The sequence below is a fragment of the Triturus cristatus genome, chromosome 4_2 (assembly GCF_964204655.1).
Source record: "Triturus cristatus chromosome 4_2, aTriCri1.1, whole genome shotgun sequence".
In the NCBI taxonomy this organism is placed as follows: Eukaryota; Metazoa; Chordata; class Amphibia; order Caudata; family Salamandridae; genus Triturus; species Triturus cristatus.
In genome coordinates this window covers 644,697,973-644,713,509 of record NC_140586.1, presented here as the reverse complement: position 1 = coordinate 644,713,509, position 15,537 = coordinate 644,697,973, and the positions used below count along the sequence as shown (strand labels likewise).

Here is a 15,537-nt window from a genome sequence, read left to right as displayed (position 1 = left end):
AGACAACAAAGGCATATGCTTAATGTTTGAACTTAAGGGCAACTCTTACTCAATGGTAGTTCTAAACCTTTATGCTGTGAAGAGATCATATTGACAGAAACAATAGCAACAAAATAGGGAAGGCAGAGGTAGTCATGGAGGGACACCTCAATTTGGTGATGAATGGTGCCGGATATAGGTCCCTTCTGAGGGCAGACAACTGGGGCACCATTACAAAAGCAAAAAAGAGATTGGCTATCTTAAGTGGGACTCACAGTTTTAGGGCAGGAGCTACACTTGACTGTGGATGACTTTACAATGGTCTCCCAAGTCTACGAAGAGGCTCCATGTTTGATCACTTCCTGGTCATTCCCTCTATTCAACAGAAGGTAATCTCTGCTGAAATAGGATGTATAGTCTTATTGGACCAAGCCTCCATCTCAAGGGAGATAGGGTTTCCACTGACGAATTGGGAAAGTGGGCAATAGAGATTCATGGAGGGTATGCTCAGAAACACCTTGGTAGCTACCAGAAGACTGTATCTGGAAGTCAGAAAAATCCTGGCAGATACCAAAAGACTGTATCTGGAAGATAATGATAATGAGAAAGTGAAAATATGAAAACTATAGCCTACCGGGCCTCCCTCTGAGCAGTTGCCTGGGGGCACCTGATCGCTGCTTCTGTGGCACTGAACATAAATCGGAGTAAAAAAGGCTTTCACTTAGAGACACAATTAAAAGAGCTGAATGAAATACTCAAGAGGATGGGTGCCACAAAGGCCTACTGAAAACTCACAATATTTTTAAAACAAGTATAAATGCTACACAGTAACAGAATATGCCCTGAGAAGACCTGAGTCTGGATTTTGAGGATAGATTGATGTCGTTAAGATGTGCTAATTGCTCTATGGAACATGCTAAAAATTATAACATAAAACTGAAGTCCTGACTCCTCTTACATTGACAGCTTCTTGGAGGGAAAGAGGGGCCAGGCCCTCACAAGTGAAGAGCCCAGTAGCCCGGTTCACTCCTGCAGCCCCAAAGAAATCATGACTTGTATTTCTTTTTTTTAAGTTTGAAAGAAAAATTTTATTGAAACAAATAAAGGTATCCATATTGTAAGCAATAACAATAAATACATATCAAGGTAATCCATTGACATAGAACAAAAAGAAAACGATAATTTCATGCCATCACATTACAATAGACTTATACTGCTTAAAAATAAAAAGACAAACTCATGAGTAGAAGATATGCTAGCGATGCAAAGAAAATGACTCAAAACAGTGTTAAAAATTTGGAAATAAATCTGGGAACGCATAAGGGGTTCATGGGGGCTTCAAGACCTCTGGTTGGGACGGCTTTAGCTGAGAGGATTTTTTGGCACACAAATCGAGGTACAGTGTAACAGGGGACCACAGGTCCAGACGTTTCGTTGCCAACTGCACTGGATATACAAAGGAGGTGTCTAGCCTGTGATTATGGCAAATTACATACCACCACGCCTTATAAGAGATTTTAGTAGAGTCCTTCCAATTAACCGTGATCTGCTGAAACGCAGCCGCTAACAACAAATCAACAATTTTAGTATTACCTGGGACATTCTCCCAGCATGGTGAGAGACTTCCCAAGAAAATATGAGGGATAGAAAAGGGAAATGCAGTGTCAAAAATTAAATTTATTTGGGACCAAACTCGCTCCCAAAAGCTTTGCACAAGTGGGCATAAAAACAGCGCATGAAATATGTCAGCGTTTGGGGACGAACATGACCAGCACGTATCTGGAGTAGATGCGAATCTTCTGCTCAAAGCACTTGGTGTAAGTAAAATACGATTGTACACAAAAAATAGCGTTTGTGTGAAGTTTGTTGCCCTGGAGGATTTACGCAACTTGAGCCAGATATTATTCCAAAGAGAAAGTGGCCATGAAAGTTGAAAATCGCGCTCCCAAGCTTCCTCCACCTTAGATTTCTGTCTAGGAACGTCTGCTCCTTGTAAGTGTTTATATATGCTAGAAGCCGAGGGTTTAGACTTAAGTAGGGAGGGGAGTCGTGAGGGAGAAGTCTGGGAAGTGGGGACCTGAGGCGAAGCAGATAGGTGATCAAACCTATCCATCACAGCCGACTTGAGTAAAGGATATTTATGCGTGAATGAGGCAGGCAAGTCAAAACGCTGTTTGAGTAAGTGAAAGGACATAAACTTTGAATCTGAGAAAAGCTGGTGTATCCATATTAAACCCTTTCGACGCCAGGTCTTCCAAAAGAATGGTTTGCCACGAACAACCAAATCTTTATTATGCCAGATTGTTGAATTTAGGAAGTAGTCAATCGAATCTGGGGGAGGGGAAGGAGAGGACAGCAGGAGCTTGGAAGTCAGTTTAATTATAGGAGAGGACACCGCCTGCGGTTTGCGTGAAAATGAAAGGTATTCAGAGAAGGAGAAAGGAGAGAGGAAAAGACGCTCTATCCTAAGCCATAGAGGGCAATTCTCCGAGGGGTCTAGCAACCAAAGTGAGGCTTGTCGTAGAAGGAAAGCTTTTTGATAAACCTGAAAATCAGGAAAATTAACTCCTCCCTCAGCTTTTGGGCGAATTAACTTAGCTAATGACATACGAGGTCGTTTTGAATTCCACAAGAAGGAAGAGAGGGCGGAATTAATTTTTTTAAAGAATTTGGCCGGAATGGGGACTGGAATGTTGGATATGGTGTATAGTACAATGGGTGCAAGCATCATCTTTATGGTGTCTAGCCGGCCCCACCACGATAAGTACAGTGGATGCCACCTGGCCGTTAAGTCAGTGATTTTTTGTAGACATTTGTTTAAACATAGCGCTACTGTGTCAGATATTGAGGGAGTGATATACATGCCTAGATATCTAATATGAGAGGGGCTCCACGTAAAATTTGAGGCGCTGAAATCTGCTTTAAATGTGTACTTGGTCAGGGGGAGAATCTCACATTTATCGCTATTCAATTTGTAGCCAGAGATGTTAGAATATGCCTGTACATCCATCAAAAAGGCAGGAACAGAAACACTAGGGTTGGACATAAAAAGTAAAATGTCATCTGCATAGGCAGCTAATTTAAGGTGAATGTTCGTTGATTGAAAGCCGAATAAATTTGGGTTCTGACGAAGCTTAGAGAGAAAGGGCTCCAAAGCTAAATTAAAAAGAAAAGGAGAGAGAGGACAGCCCTGACGAACTCCCCTGCCCAAATCAAAATATGAGGAAATCAGACCATTGGCACAAATAGCCGCACGCGGGTTGGAATAAAGGAGAGAAATCAAGGACACAAACTTGGGACCGAAGCCAAACCAACGAAGAGTATAAAACAAGTACTTCTATTCAACCCTATCAAACGCCTTCTCGGCATCAAGCGCTATTGCCGCTAGGGGGTGCTTCAAGGACGAGGATTTGGTCAAGACATCAAAGAGAAGTCTAGTATTGTCCGTGATAAATCTGCCTTTAACAAAGCCCGATTGTTCCGCTTCTAATAAGTCAGGCAAGTAGGAGTCAAGACGTATGGCTAAGGCTTTTGAGAAAATCTTATAATCTATATTAACTAAAGAAATAGGCCTGTAATTTTTGCAGTGTCTATGATCTTTCCCTTCCTTCGGTATCAAACATATGTGTGCTTCCGAAAAAGAGCCTGAAGAACAACCCAGTGTGCTGAAGGAAGCTATAAGGGAATGCAACTTAGGTAACAGGAGCTTAGAAAAGTGTTGAAAGAACTCTACTGTGAAGCCATCAGGCCCCGGCGCCTTATCTTTCTTAAGCAGCTGGAGTGCCGCTGACAATTCTTGGTGCGTTAGATCGGACTCCAGGAGAGTGAGATCCGACTGATGACAGGGAGGAGTCTGAAGTGTTGAAAAGAACTGGGAAAGAGAGTCATCAGAGGGCTGCGATTCCGAGGTATATAGGGATTTATAAAATAGGGAGAATTCGTTCAGAATATCCGAATCTTTAAATTTGAAATCCAGGCATTCATCATAGATAGACTCAATATTAAGTCTGTTCTGTTTAACTTTCAGGTAATTAGCTAGTATCTTTCCTGCCTTGTTTTTGCCCCCATAAAATTTAGCACTGGACTTTAATAAGTACAAAGAAGCATCCTCCGTAGATTTCTTGTTAAATGCTAATTTGGCGTTAATGAGGGCCGTGAGGGATTGGCTCGAATGCGAAGTGTAAAAGGAGTGTTCCAGTGCTTTGATGTCCCGTAAAAGGTCAGCAGTAAATTTGCGGGAAAGTTTCCGCCTCTTTGCAACAAAGCCAATCACGAAATCTCTCGCTGAGGCCTTGAAAGCATCCCAAATGGTGGAGAAGGGCATGGATTGGTCAGTATTAAACACAAAAAACTCTTCAAAAAAAGTAGTAAAAGCAGTGGTAAATTTCGGGTCCAGAAGGAGGGTATTGTTAAAGCGCCACCTCTTAGGACCTGTGGCTCGAGGGAGAATTTCGAGTCCAATTGACACAGGGGCATGATCTGATAACAAAATAGGGCCAATTTCTGCGTGTGTAAGGGTTTGTGAGATAGAATGAGAAACAAAAATGTAGTCAATTCTCGATTGGGTGTGATGTGAGGGGGAATAAAAAGTGTATTCCCTGGTGGTTGGATTACAGAGACGCCAGGCGTCAAAGAGTTGGTGCTGGGAGATAACTCGCACAAATGATTTCTGGGGTCTGTTGGGGATATAAGGAATCTTGGAGTTTCTATCAATAAAAGGGTCAAAAACCTGATTACAATCACCAGCAAAAATAAAATTATCTTCCAAACCAAGGGCAATCTGAGCAGCTAAGGTGGACCAAAAAGATGGTTCTCCGCAGGTTGGGGCGTATACATTGAACAAAGATACAGGAACCCCTTTAAAGGACAATTTGACATTTAACCATCGTCCGTTAACATCTGAATTCTGAGACAATAATGTAAGCGGGAGAGATTTACGGCAAAGAATCATCACACCATTCCGTTTGCCATCCCCAGGAGAGAAAAAGACCTCCCCCACCCAGCCCCTTTTCAGCTTTAACGATTCATCAGCGGAGAGGTGAGTCTCTTGCAAAAAGACAATGTCCGCATTTAATTTGGCCAGATGGGTCAAGATCCTTTGCCGTTTAATGGGAGAATGTAAACCCCTAACGTTCCATGTAACTAGTTTCAAAGACATGAGCAATCATAAGTAAAACAGAACGCAATTAGAAAGCATAAAGTCAATGCAGTACAAAATCCGTAGAAAATGGAAAAAATGCATGGCACAAAAGAGATCTGCTGATTAAAGAGAGGGACAGAAGAAAAAGACAAAGCAAGGATTGAGAAGAGGATAAAGATAAGTAAGAGAGAGGAAGTCGGAGCAGTAGGGATACCATAAAGGCAATGAGATACGCATGAAAGAGCAAAACACCAAAACAAAAACATTACAATAGAGAGGACGCAAAACAAAATGTAAAACATACCTACAAAAGGAGAGAATGGGTGGGAGGGTGGGTGAAACCACATGGAGCAGACACACGTCCAGGGAGGATCCGATGGGGAACGGGGAGGACCGTATGAGAAGACATCATAACTGTGAAACAAGAACATATGACAAGAATTAATCTCAAGAAGCAACTGTGAAAAAAAAGGTATCAGGAAAGCACGAGCCTAAAAAAATATTGAAGAACAATACTGTAACAATGCAAAACCATTAATGCAGTGGAAATCGGCACAAAAAACTAGTACTATTATATAAAATAAAATGGAAACAACTTCGCCTAGCGAATGGAGAGACTGTGGAGCAGGAAGAATGATAGAAAGGCAAAAATATTGAGTAACGATTAAGCAACATGTGAGGAGGATGCTTCCGCAGAGGTGGTGGCATCCATCCTGTGTGAATCAATAAAGCTCTGCAGGCGCCCAGGATCTTCGTAAGTCGTAGTCCTATTATTGTACGTGACCTTGAAAAGACAAGGGTGAAAGAGGCCAAATCTGGCCCCCATAGAACGAAGATCAGGTCGAAGATTCAGGAAAGCTTTGCGTCTGTCAGCAGTGGCCTTAGAGTAATCCTGCACAAAAAATAACGTGGAGCCTGACCATGTGACACGCTGAAGAGCTTTGGCTGCCGCCAACACCTTTAGCAGATCCGTGTACTCTAAGAAATAGATAATGACACCCCTCGGTCGCTGGGGAGAGGAACCAGCAGAAGGAGCGCGCCCTAGCCTGTGGGCTCGCTGGATGTTGAGCATAGTTCCGTCTGACAAGTGAAGGACTTTAGGGAGGAAAGTCTTAAAGAACGCAATGGGGTCACTCCCTTCAAGACCCTCCCCCAGGCCAAAAATGCGGAGGTTGTTCCTCCGGTTGCGGTTTTCAAGGTCTTCGACCTGTTTCTGGAGGGTGGCAATTTGCGAGTGCATGACAGGAACAGTTTTAGTAGTGTCGCTGAGGGTGACAACATCATGCTCAACCGCTGTAAGCCTTGTATCGAGTTGCCCCCATTTGTCAGAGAGAGCTTGTAATGTGGAATTTGTTTCCTCCATAAAGGGTCTAAGAGCCCTTATCTCATGTAGCAAAAGTTCCATGGAGATGTCCGAGGATGCTTTGGGAGGCGAGGGAGTGTCTTTTTTTAGCCTCTTCACGTACGACTTGGCAGTTGTAGCAGGTGCAGGATCCATCATCGAATGCTTGACCTCTTCCTCAGATAACTGCGAATCTTCCAGCTTGGAGAGTTGTGAGAATAAAGTAGAGTTTTTGATAAAAGAACGTGGCGGCAGGGACGGACTGGTATGAGCGCCCCGTGTCCTACCCATCAACTAGCAGGGCAAGTAACAAGGCACGCCACAAAAAAAGGAAAAAAGAAGAAACCACCGACTATGGTACACAGTAGCTGGTCGTGAGTCAGCAAGCAGGGTGGAGGCGAGGACGAAGAGAGCAGACCAGAAATGATTTGCCAATAAGGTTACCAGAAACCACAATCCACCAAAGAAGTGGTCATGGAGAGTAACAGCGAGAAATCTTCGTGGGCTCCAAGCAAGACTGTGCAGACCCAGCCAGCTCCTGTCTAGAATTGGGCAGCAGAGACATACCAGGAGAAAGTAATGAGGTGAATCATCACCTAAAATGGCGGCCACTGCTAGCATCCATGCAGGCTGAGGTAAAAACAAAGACAGCAACAGAAAAAAGCCAGGAGAAACGGTCTTGCGGACATCATGAGTAGAGGAGATATCGATTGCCACTGGAATTATGTCTTTAGGCCGCTTTGTGGTAAAAGCTCGTGAAAGGAGAAGTCATTCCGCCGAAAATCAAAATGGCGGCCGCGCTGCTGCTGAGACGAGCAGACACTAATTACCTGACAAAGGTAAAGTAAATCGTCTCAAATCTGTTCGAACAACATTGTGCGCGATGCAGGAGCAGTTCCGATGCTAAATGCTGCCAGCCGCTTCCCCAAAAATCATCGCGAAGTTGCACTCCTCCGCTCCGGGACCGGGAGCCTCACGGAGAGGCATCCATACTCCTTGGGCGTCAAGCCACGCCCCCATGACTTGTATTTCTAAATGAAAAACCAGGCCCATATAGGTACAAGACAATATTCCAGAAAACAGTGTGGGGCAAAATCAGTCCACTTCTGACTACGGGCCTTATTTATAGTTTGTCGAACAGGTTACTCTGTCCTCCGAACTCCTAAATCAGGCACTAAATTCTTTAACATGTTCTGAGAGCAGGACCTCAAATCCTGTTCCATGTTGGAAGCCATAGTGTTGCCAATCCCAAATTAGGGAAAAATCGACTTCAATGCAGCGCTTACTACCCCATCTCAGTACTGAATATTGATGCAAAGATCTTTATAGGGATCCTGGCAACCAGATTAAGCACATGCATGCCAGGCCTAGTGGACCCGGGCCAACCAGGATTCCTAGCTGGACTAAACTGTGGCAACAACACTAAGAAGACCATGCACATTATTGAGAACATTCACAGAAACCAAAGGTTAGTGATCTTGCTCTGTTTAAACAAGTAGAAAGCCTTTGACGGGATTGCTGACAATTCCTGAGTTATACACTAGAGAAATTTGGCCTTGTGGCTCAATTTTAGAGCTTGGATTCTCTGTGGCTATAGGTACCCACCATCACCCATCAAAGTTCATAGAGTTCTCCCTCCAGCACTCGAGATCAGATACAGCACAAGGCATGAGAGGCCCTTATCTCCTCTTCTTAATGCCCTCAGAATACAGATACTAGCTGAAAGAATCCACTATTACAATGAAATCCAAGGGCTCCAAATAGGTAGGAGCATCTACAAGATGGCAATGTACACGGATTATGTCCTTTTGAAAATAAATGTGTTTTTATCTCTAATTTATAAGATTGAAATCGGGTTCTACATTTGGTTCACTTGCCTCCTATCCTAAATTCAAAAGTCTACAACACGCCCAAATAAGTATATATCTCTTAATATTGCCACTTTCATCAGCTTTATGGAGAGGAGGGTTTTTTCACAGGAGAAATTATTATAAACCACCCCATATGAAGTTCCTCAAAACTCTGGAAACCTCAAATAAGGATCAGGAAAGAGGCAACCTCTGAAAGGGCTGCGTCTCTTTAATTCCGTTTGGAAATTACGACTTGAACAATCACTGCAGTCTCTGATTGTATTGTGTTTTTTCAGGTTTCCAACAGCAGCTGCTGTTTCAATTAATCTATCATTTTTGTTTTTCCAAAGCAAACGTAAAAATCTCTAGCAATGACCCAGAGCTCGATTTAGATCACAGACCAAAGGCAGCTTGATCGAATGAGTGAACGGTGCTGTTTGCTGTCTCATATTTCATGCCTCGGACGATTGTTTTGCAGATCTATGACATGTTGGAAACAGAATCCATGAATATAAGTGTGCCAGACCTCTGTGCTGCATACATTGTCCGGGTGCGCTGTGCAATGCTCAGAGGAGCGGGATACTGGAGTGAGTGGAGCCATCCAATCTACTCAACGGTCAAAGACCTGCAAGGTATGCAAAATGTAATGTGATCTATTGTGCACAAACCTGAAGTGACTGAAATCGACGTGAATTATTAGAATATTGTCCTTTTTGCAGTTCCGGTAAAAGGGCCTGAATTTTGGAGACTTATTGAAGAAGATCCCATAAACAAGCGGACAATAATTACTCTGCTGTGGGAGGTATGTAAATGCATTATCTGCCTTTCAATGTATTTAGCTGGATGTCGATTTAGCCCATCACCTCTGAAGGCTGAGTTTGTCAATCGCCTACATAAACTCCATAGCACCTTTGTTTAAAGTAAAGTTACAGCTCCCAGGGTTGTGACACTTTAAGATGATTATTGATTGGACAGTGTCTGATGGTCCAAAGAGAACAAAGCTTTCCCCAGAGGCCGAGAAGCAGGCAGAGCAACTATTAATTGATGACCTGAGCTTGCACATATATTTTCTGCATCATGACAATTTAAATTGATCAGTCACCCTAGGCTGTCCCTGGAGTTATTTTGCTTTCCTATTAAAACAGTTTAAAGTGGAAACAATTTTACTGATAAATGGTTGCATGACAGTGAAATGGAGAAAGATTAGTGAACGTTAAATAGGTATTGCATCTACAATACAAACGGGAGTATGTAAAGAATTAAAGGCTGAGTCTAAGGAGTATGTTTCTATTTCTGCAAATTTTTAGTTGCTGCGTGTTAACATTCCATTTTGAAGAATACTAAACTTGTGTGATGGAGGAAAGGAAGCTATCACGTTGTAAGTAATTAGGGGGCATATTATTAAGGTCCAGCGATAAATATCGTAAAGCGCGCTTACCGCTTACATATTTATCGCCGGCTATCTCTGGAATTTATCGCCCAGTTAGCACGTTATCAACAACGCGCATCGCCGAGGCGATTAAAATTCCAGAGATAGTGGGGATATCGCCGTTTTCCATGGTGGAAAACGGCGATATCCTAGATGATTGGGCCTGTGGTCTTAGCCACACAATCCACCTCCCATGTTAGGTATGCCTTAGTCAGGAATTTAACAGACGGTAAATTCCTGCGTTAAGGCATACTTAACGTGATTTTAAATATCGCTAACCCTCCTTGTCAATATGACGAAGCTGGGTTAGCGATATTTTCCCAAGGGAGTCTTGTCAGACACGCCTCCTTTGGATCTCATTAGCGATGCGATGGGAGGCGTGCTGACAAAGGGCGCTATTGCCAGTAAACTGTCGCTAACAGCTGTTAGCGACAGCTTGCTGATAGGGCGATAAAAAGTGCCGCTAAAGCAGCGACATTGCCCTTGATGATATGCCCCTAAATGTATTTTACAGTTAAACGCCAATTATTTATTGGTTTATAAAACAACCACTTACAAAACATTTAATCCCAGTTTACAAGATGATTAGCTTAATTATACTTGAACTACACTTATCTTAAGCGTCTTCTCCTTCTATTGAAACAGAAAGTTCAAAAGCAATTCTTTACAATTTCTACTTAGAAGTACATTAGAATATAAAAATACCCATATTTCTAATTTCTCCACATTACTATGTAGTGGCTAAGTGCTCAGCAGACAGTCAGCTAGTGATCCGTTGAGAGAGGTCTGGGCTCCTCCACCACAGAGGTGAATAAGTGGCTGTTTCTCAACACTTCTAAGTCCTGAGGTGCAAAGCCATTTTCTGGTTGTAAAGCCTGTGAGTCACAAAATCATTGATTTTGCGATCATAAAATGCCTTTTTGTTTCTGAATCGCAAAAAAAGATTAAGAAAACCATAACAAATCGCTATTGGGGCATCCCGCCCAAATAGAAATTCATTAAGATATGTGACCGAATTCCAGTTGCAAAAAATGTAATGGCAAAAGCCTCAATTTTGCTTTTGCTTTCACGCAAACCATGCAAGAGAGCCGGTACAGCAGCGACATGAATGTGCATATTCTCTTACATAGCTCTAATGCTTTTTACTTGTTTTCTGTATCTGAATAGCAGATGCTGATGTTGTTTGCCATTTTCAATTCTCTAACATCAGCTCCAGTATGTCCTGGAAGAAGTCACCTTGACATAAATAGGTCTTTCCAGACACTTGTAATGCTGTAGTTACACAACTGTCAATGGTAGGCCACCACCACAGTTGCTGCCTCCTTCGTTCCGCCACCAGCGGTGGTCAAACCTTCACAACTGTGAACATAGTAACACTCCCTCCTCTTCCTGGATTTAGTACAAATAGTCTAAACATTTTATAGAATCTGATGTGAAAACAATATTGGTGTCTTTTGGAATTGGTATCGTCATTGGTAGGATTTTTTGTTGTGCAATGATTACACATATGTATTTCCTATTGTTAACGAAAGTCATTTAAAAGTCATTTAAAAGAACCTGTCCTGAATAAAGCTGCAGACCCTCTGGGCTCTGAATAAATGGCTGAAACATGTCGATGGTAGGGTACTAATAGCCCCAATCCATCTCTAGTAACCTTATGATTCCAGTCAAGCTACCCACAAATTAAATAATACTTAGGGATAATAAATATGTTTTTAAAGTTTATTTTTTCTGGCACTAGGAGCTTTTATCTCCCTCTAAAATAACTTGTGTGAGTTCAGTTGTGGAAATGCTCGATGAGGAAACATGCGACAACTCCCAGAGCATATCTGTGGCAAGTTGGCATTGTAAGAAATACGAAGCCTTATTCTACTTTACCGTGTGTTCAGAGAGCAAAGAACCACTTTATCAGTTACATTTTTAGACAGGAATTATGAAACACTAAGGTATCACGGCCTTCAATTTTAAAAGCCAATGTTGCTTCCACAAAATAATACTACTTTTTGCCTAAAAAAGGGAAAAGGACTACCTGCAAAGTTTTAACTGGTGAATCTTGTAATACATTAAGCACTACAGGGATTCTAATTAAGGTGAACACACTACTGGATGCTTTTCAAAGCATTTCACCTTTATGGAATTCAATGGATGAAAGATCATGTACTTCAAGGAAAGTTTGGAAAAAACATCAGAATGTTATCCCTTAAAAATTGACAATCTGAAAATAATCACTTAGAATTGGATGGAGACTAGGATGTGTAAAATGTCATAACATGGAAGTAGTTGCACACAGTGCACCACTGCTATAGCAGGAAATAATAGCATTAAAAATAGTTGTGAAAACTGGCAGTCCATGGTGAACCATGGTCAAGCTATTACACACAAAGCATTGAACCTTTCACATTAACCTTGTGCTAATGTGCTTTTACTGACTGCTACGTTGGGTGATAAAATAATGAACAGTTATTAATTAGAGTGAAAAGAAATTCAGAAAGTGCTTTTCATTGTGTGCTTGGACTAACACGTATGAGCAATGCTATGTGAAGCACCCGTCCTCTTTTCTGAGCTATAGAGAACGTGCTTGGTGTTTTGGCAGCCTTTTAAAATGTGGGAGTCATGAGCACTTGCCAATGTTTGGTAGCAGAGCATGCAGTGAACATATATTCAGTGGAAGAAGCAAATGTTGAGGTTACACAGGTGCAATTGCCGGTTGAAATGTAAAAGCGGGACGAGTATAGATAACATGATCAGGATATGATCACTCCATGACCTCAGTTTGAGGTGTGTTATGTCGTGTTGGAGTCTGCCATTGGTTAAAGAGAGATTCATGCATTCCAGTCCTGCACAGAATTCTGAAATGATATGACCTCTAATGTTATGTGCTCTTGTAATTGGAGCTGAACCAATGACAATACTTGAGGGGTATCCATTTATAATTAGAGGGAGTAGAAAAAAGCCCTCTTGATTTAGCAGCTTGCTGTCAGAAGTTCTGGGCTGAAAGGAATGCTTCTGGAATGAAGCCAGAAGACGTCTGCATACTGCACCTGCATTGTATAGATTGAAATGATGTCCACATCTGAGCCAGGAACTCAGCAGCACTTCTAAGGAGCTGTATCTCTTATTTAATTTGAGGGATCTGGAATGAAAGGCCTCTGCAGGGCATACCTGCTTTCAATTCTGATATATGTATGTGTCTTCTAGTTTTCTTGCATTGGTTTAAAAGAATTACTAAGAAATAACTAGAGTGGGGTCCAGTAGGTAGGTTCGGTTTTAGAGAAGTGGAATAATGCCAACCATTGAAAGGCTTTTAATCTAACAGATCACAAATTCAAAGTCTTCTTTTTTATTTTCCATGTTTTTCACTCTGATGTTGGCTAGTGTCCTTTTGATGTTCGCAATTATTCTCATTCATCAAATAATTTTACAAATATTGCCTCATATTGCTCTTAGATGTTGGAAATAGACATTTGTTATACCATTATTATTTAGTGCAACTACTTCCAGAGCCACTGTGTCTCTGTGTCTGTGTCCCTCTCATAATACCCAGTGAGTCACTTACAAGTATTGCAAATGACTTGTTTAAATATACCTGCTTCCATATAAGTAGGAGCAAGACACACTTGTGTTTTTCCTTTTCTTGTAATTAGAGTAGCTGTCATGTGACCTTATACTCTCGTGGGTGTAGGAATGTAGCCCTAGTGTGCCTTTTCCCTTAGCAGGGTAAATGGGGACAAGGTTCATGGAACTTTGCCTATAGGCCTAGCCTCTTATCCTCCAGGCAAGCAGGAATAGGCACTAGAGAACTGAGGTTGAGATGATTTGCTGACAAAACAGTGGTTAACATAACAGAATACAAGCAGTGCTTAATATGTAAAAAACATAAGCGCCAGGCCTCTCGTCAGGAGGCAACTGCAGCTTACACCACACATTGCCCCTGCTAATGATAGTAAAAACACAACTACTAACCATCACACTCCACAAGTGTGGCAATTTGGACTAGTTCACTTCTCCAAAGCTATAAGAATGGCTTGAGCGGCAGGCAATAGTCATTTTTAACCTATATTGAATTACTAATTACCTGATGTTGTTGTGATCTCTAAATTAGCCAGACAGCGCCACCTTGTGACAGACTTTCCCAATCGCGGTTGTTTACCATTAAGTGCATGTGCCAGCACCAGAAACCACCGGACCAAATTAGCACTAAACAAGAAAGATTCTGTAGATTTCATCTTCAGAACTAAAGTAAGAAAATGGGAGAAAAGGAATACAGGATCTACTTTGGCAGTGCAACAGAGCGAGCTTCCTCCTACCAAGCTTGAATACACAAACTAGAAGCCACTGGGACAAGTGTATTCCTCAATAAATTAAGAAATCCATGTGAAATTAAAACCAAATGTGACCTAACATCAATAAATTAATTGTCATTTATTAGTAGGTACCAGGTACATGGACTATTACTAATAAAACTCTCTTTACAACCCAATGGCACCTCCTTTCAAGTTCTTGTTTGCAGATTAGATACAGATTAAATCAAAATAAATCTAGGCTGCTGCCCAGAGCAACTAATTGCCTTCAAGCTTCAGTTCTGAAATCTTTATGAAGCTTCATTAAGAAGAATTTTGCATTTGAGGGCAGGAGCTCACCTTGGCTGTTAGTGGAATTGATGTGTTGTGTAAAACAAGAAAGGTCTTCAGGCTGACATCGTCTGAATATTGCAACTGTCAATGTGAGGTCATCCTCTGGCTGGCAGCTGAAGCTTGGGTTAACTGCTTACTAGGCATATTTCCACCTTATTGCAATATACCAACTGTGATAATTACTGGGGGATAATACGTGCTCACTGCTTGGCAATGTCCAGCAGTTTTTCTAGAAGCTAAAGGCTGCTGGAACAAAGGTGTAGAAATTACCAGAGTTAGCAAGTTTACCAGAGATTATTACCAGTTTCACCAGTTTTATAGCATTCTCCAAACACAGCAAGTATGACCACTCATTATGCTGTTATCGGCCAGCCTTTATTGCTGCATTCACTGGACAGATCATAGTTGGACTATAAGCAGACTAAGTGAAGGTTGATTCCACATATGTGGGTAAAAGGAAGAAGGTTCTTTGTTTTCTACTTTGAATCTACAACCATATAAGATCAGAGAGCATTGCGTCTATTTTCCCAAGCATAGTGCAGTAAGGTCTCCAGCATCTTATTTTATATGCTCACATTAATCCAAAGAGAAGTCTCCATGTCTACGAGCCGTCGCCTCCTTTCTGTTTTCTCTTTAGGTATATACTGTATCATAAATGTATCTCCTCCACTATCCTGGTGGCTTTTCCTAGATTGGCCTTTGAAAGTCAAGTCTGATTTGTTTGTACTCCTCTAAACCTGATCCTTGAGCTCCTCCCTTCTTCTTGCCTCTTGACTTGTCATGGTGTTCTAGCACTGTCCAGGCCGCAGTAGCTTTCTACACTACCCTCGGTGCTGCTTCAAGTTGAAGGTTTCCTTCTTGCCATCGGACGGACCACAGGAACCATTCCTAAGCTGATCACCATCCTAGATGAAAATGAGAGGTTCTGCTCAAAATGGTTAGCTGACGGTAGGATACAAACAGCTAGTATAATCTGCGAGATATATACTTGGTGTATTCGTGTTTTCCTCCATATCCTGCTGAGGGTTTTCCCTTCCACATTGGAGTCACCGATTATTTCCCAAAATTCATGGGACATTTGTGTTGGTCTCTCATCCTTCTTATGTGGACCCTACTGCCTGATCATAAGTGGTCCACAAAATACTAGCATGCTGTGGTGTAGT

The 15,537-nt window shown here is 41.9% G+C and overlaps 1 protein-coding gene across 1 annotated transcript in view; it reads left to right on the top strand.

The window, feature by feature from the left end:
* LEPR (leptin receptor) overlaps positions 1-15,537 on the top strand; it is a 943,611-nt gene that overhangs the window by 821,462 nt on the left and 106,612 nt on the right. The window contains exons 12-13 of the mRNA XM_085602358.1: positions 8,790-8,943; positions 9,031-9,113. Coding sequence (XP_085458484.1) covers positions 8,790-8,943; positions 9,031-9,113 — 237 coding nt within the window. The remainder of the gene's footprint in view (positions 1-8,789; positions 8,944-9,030; positions 9,114-15,537) is intronic.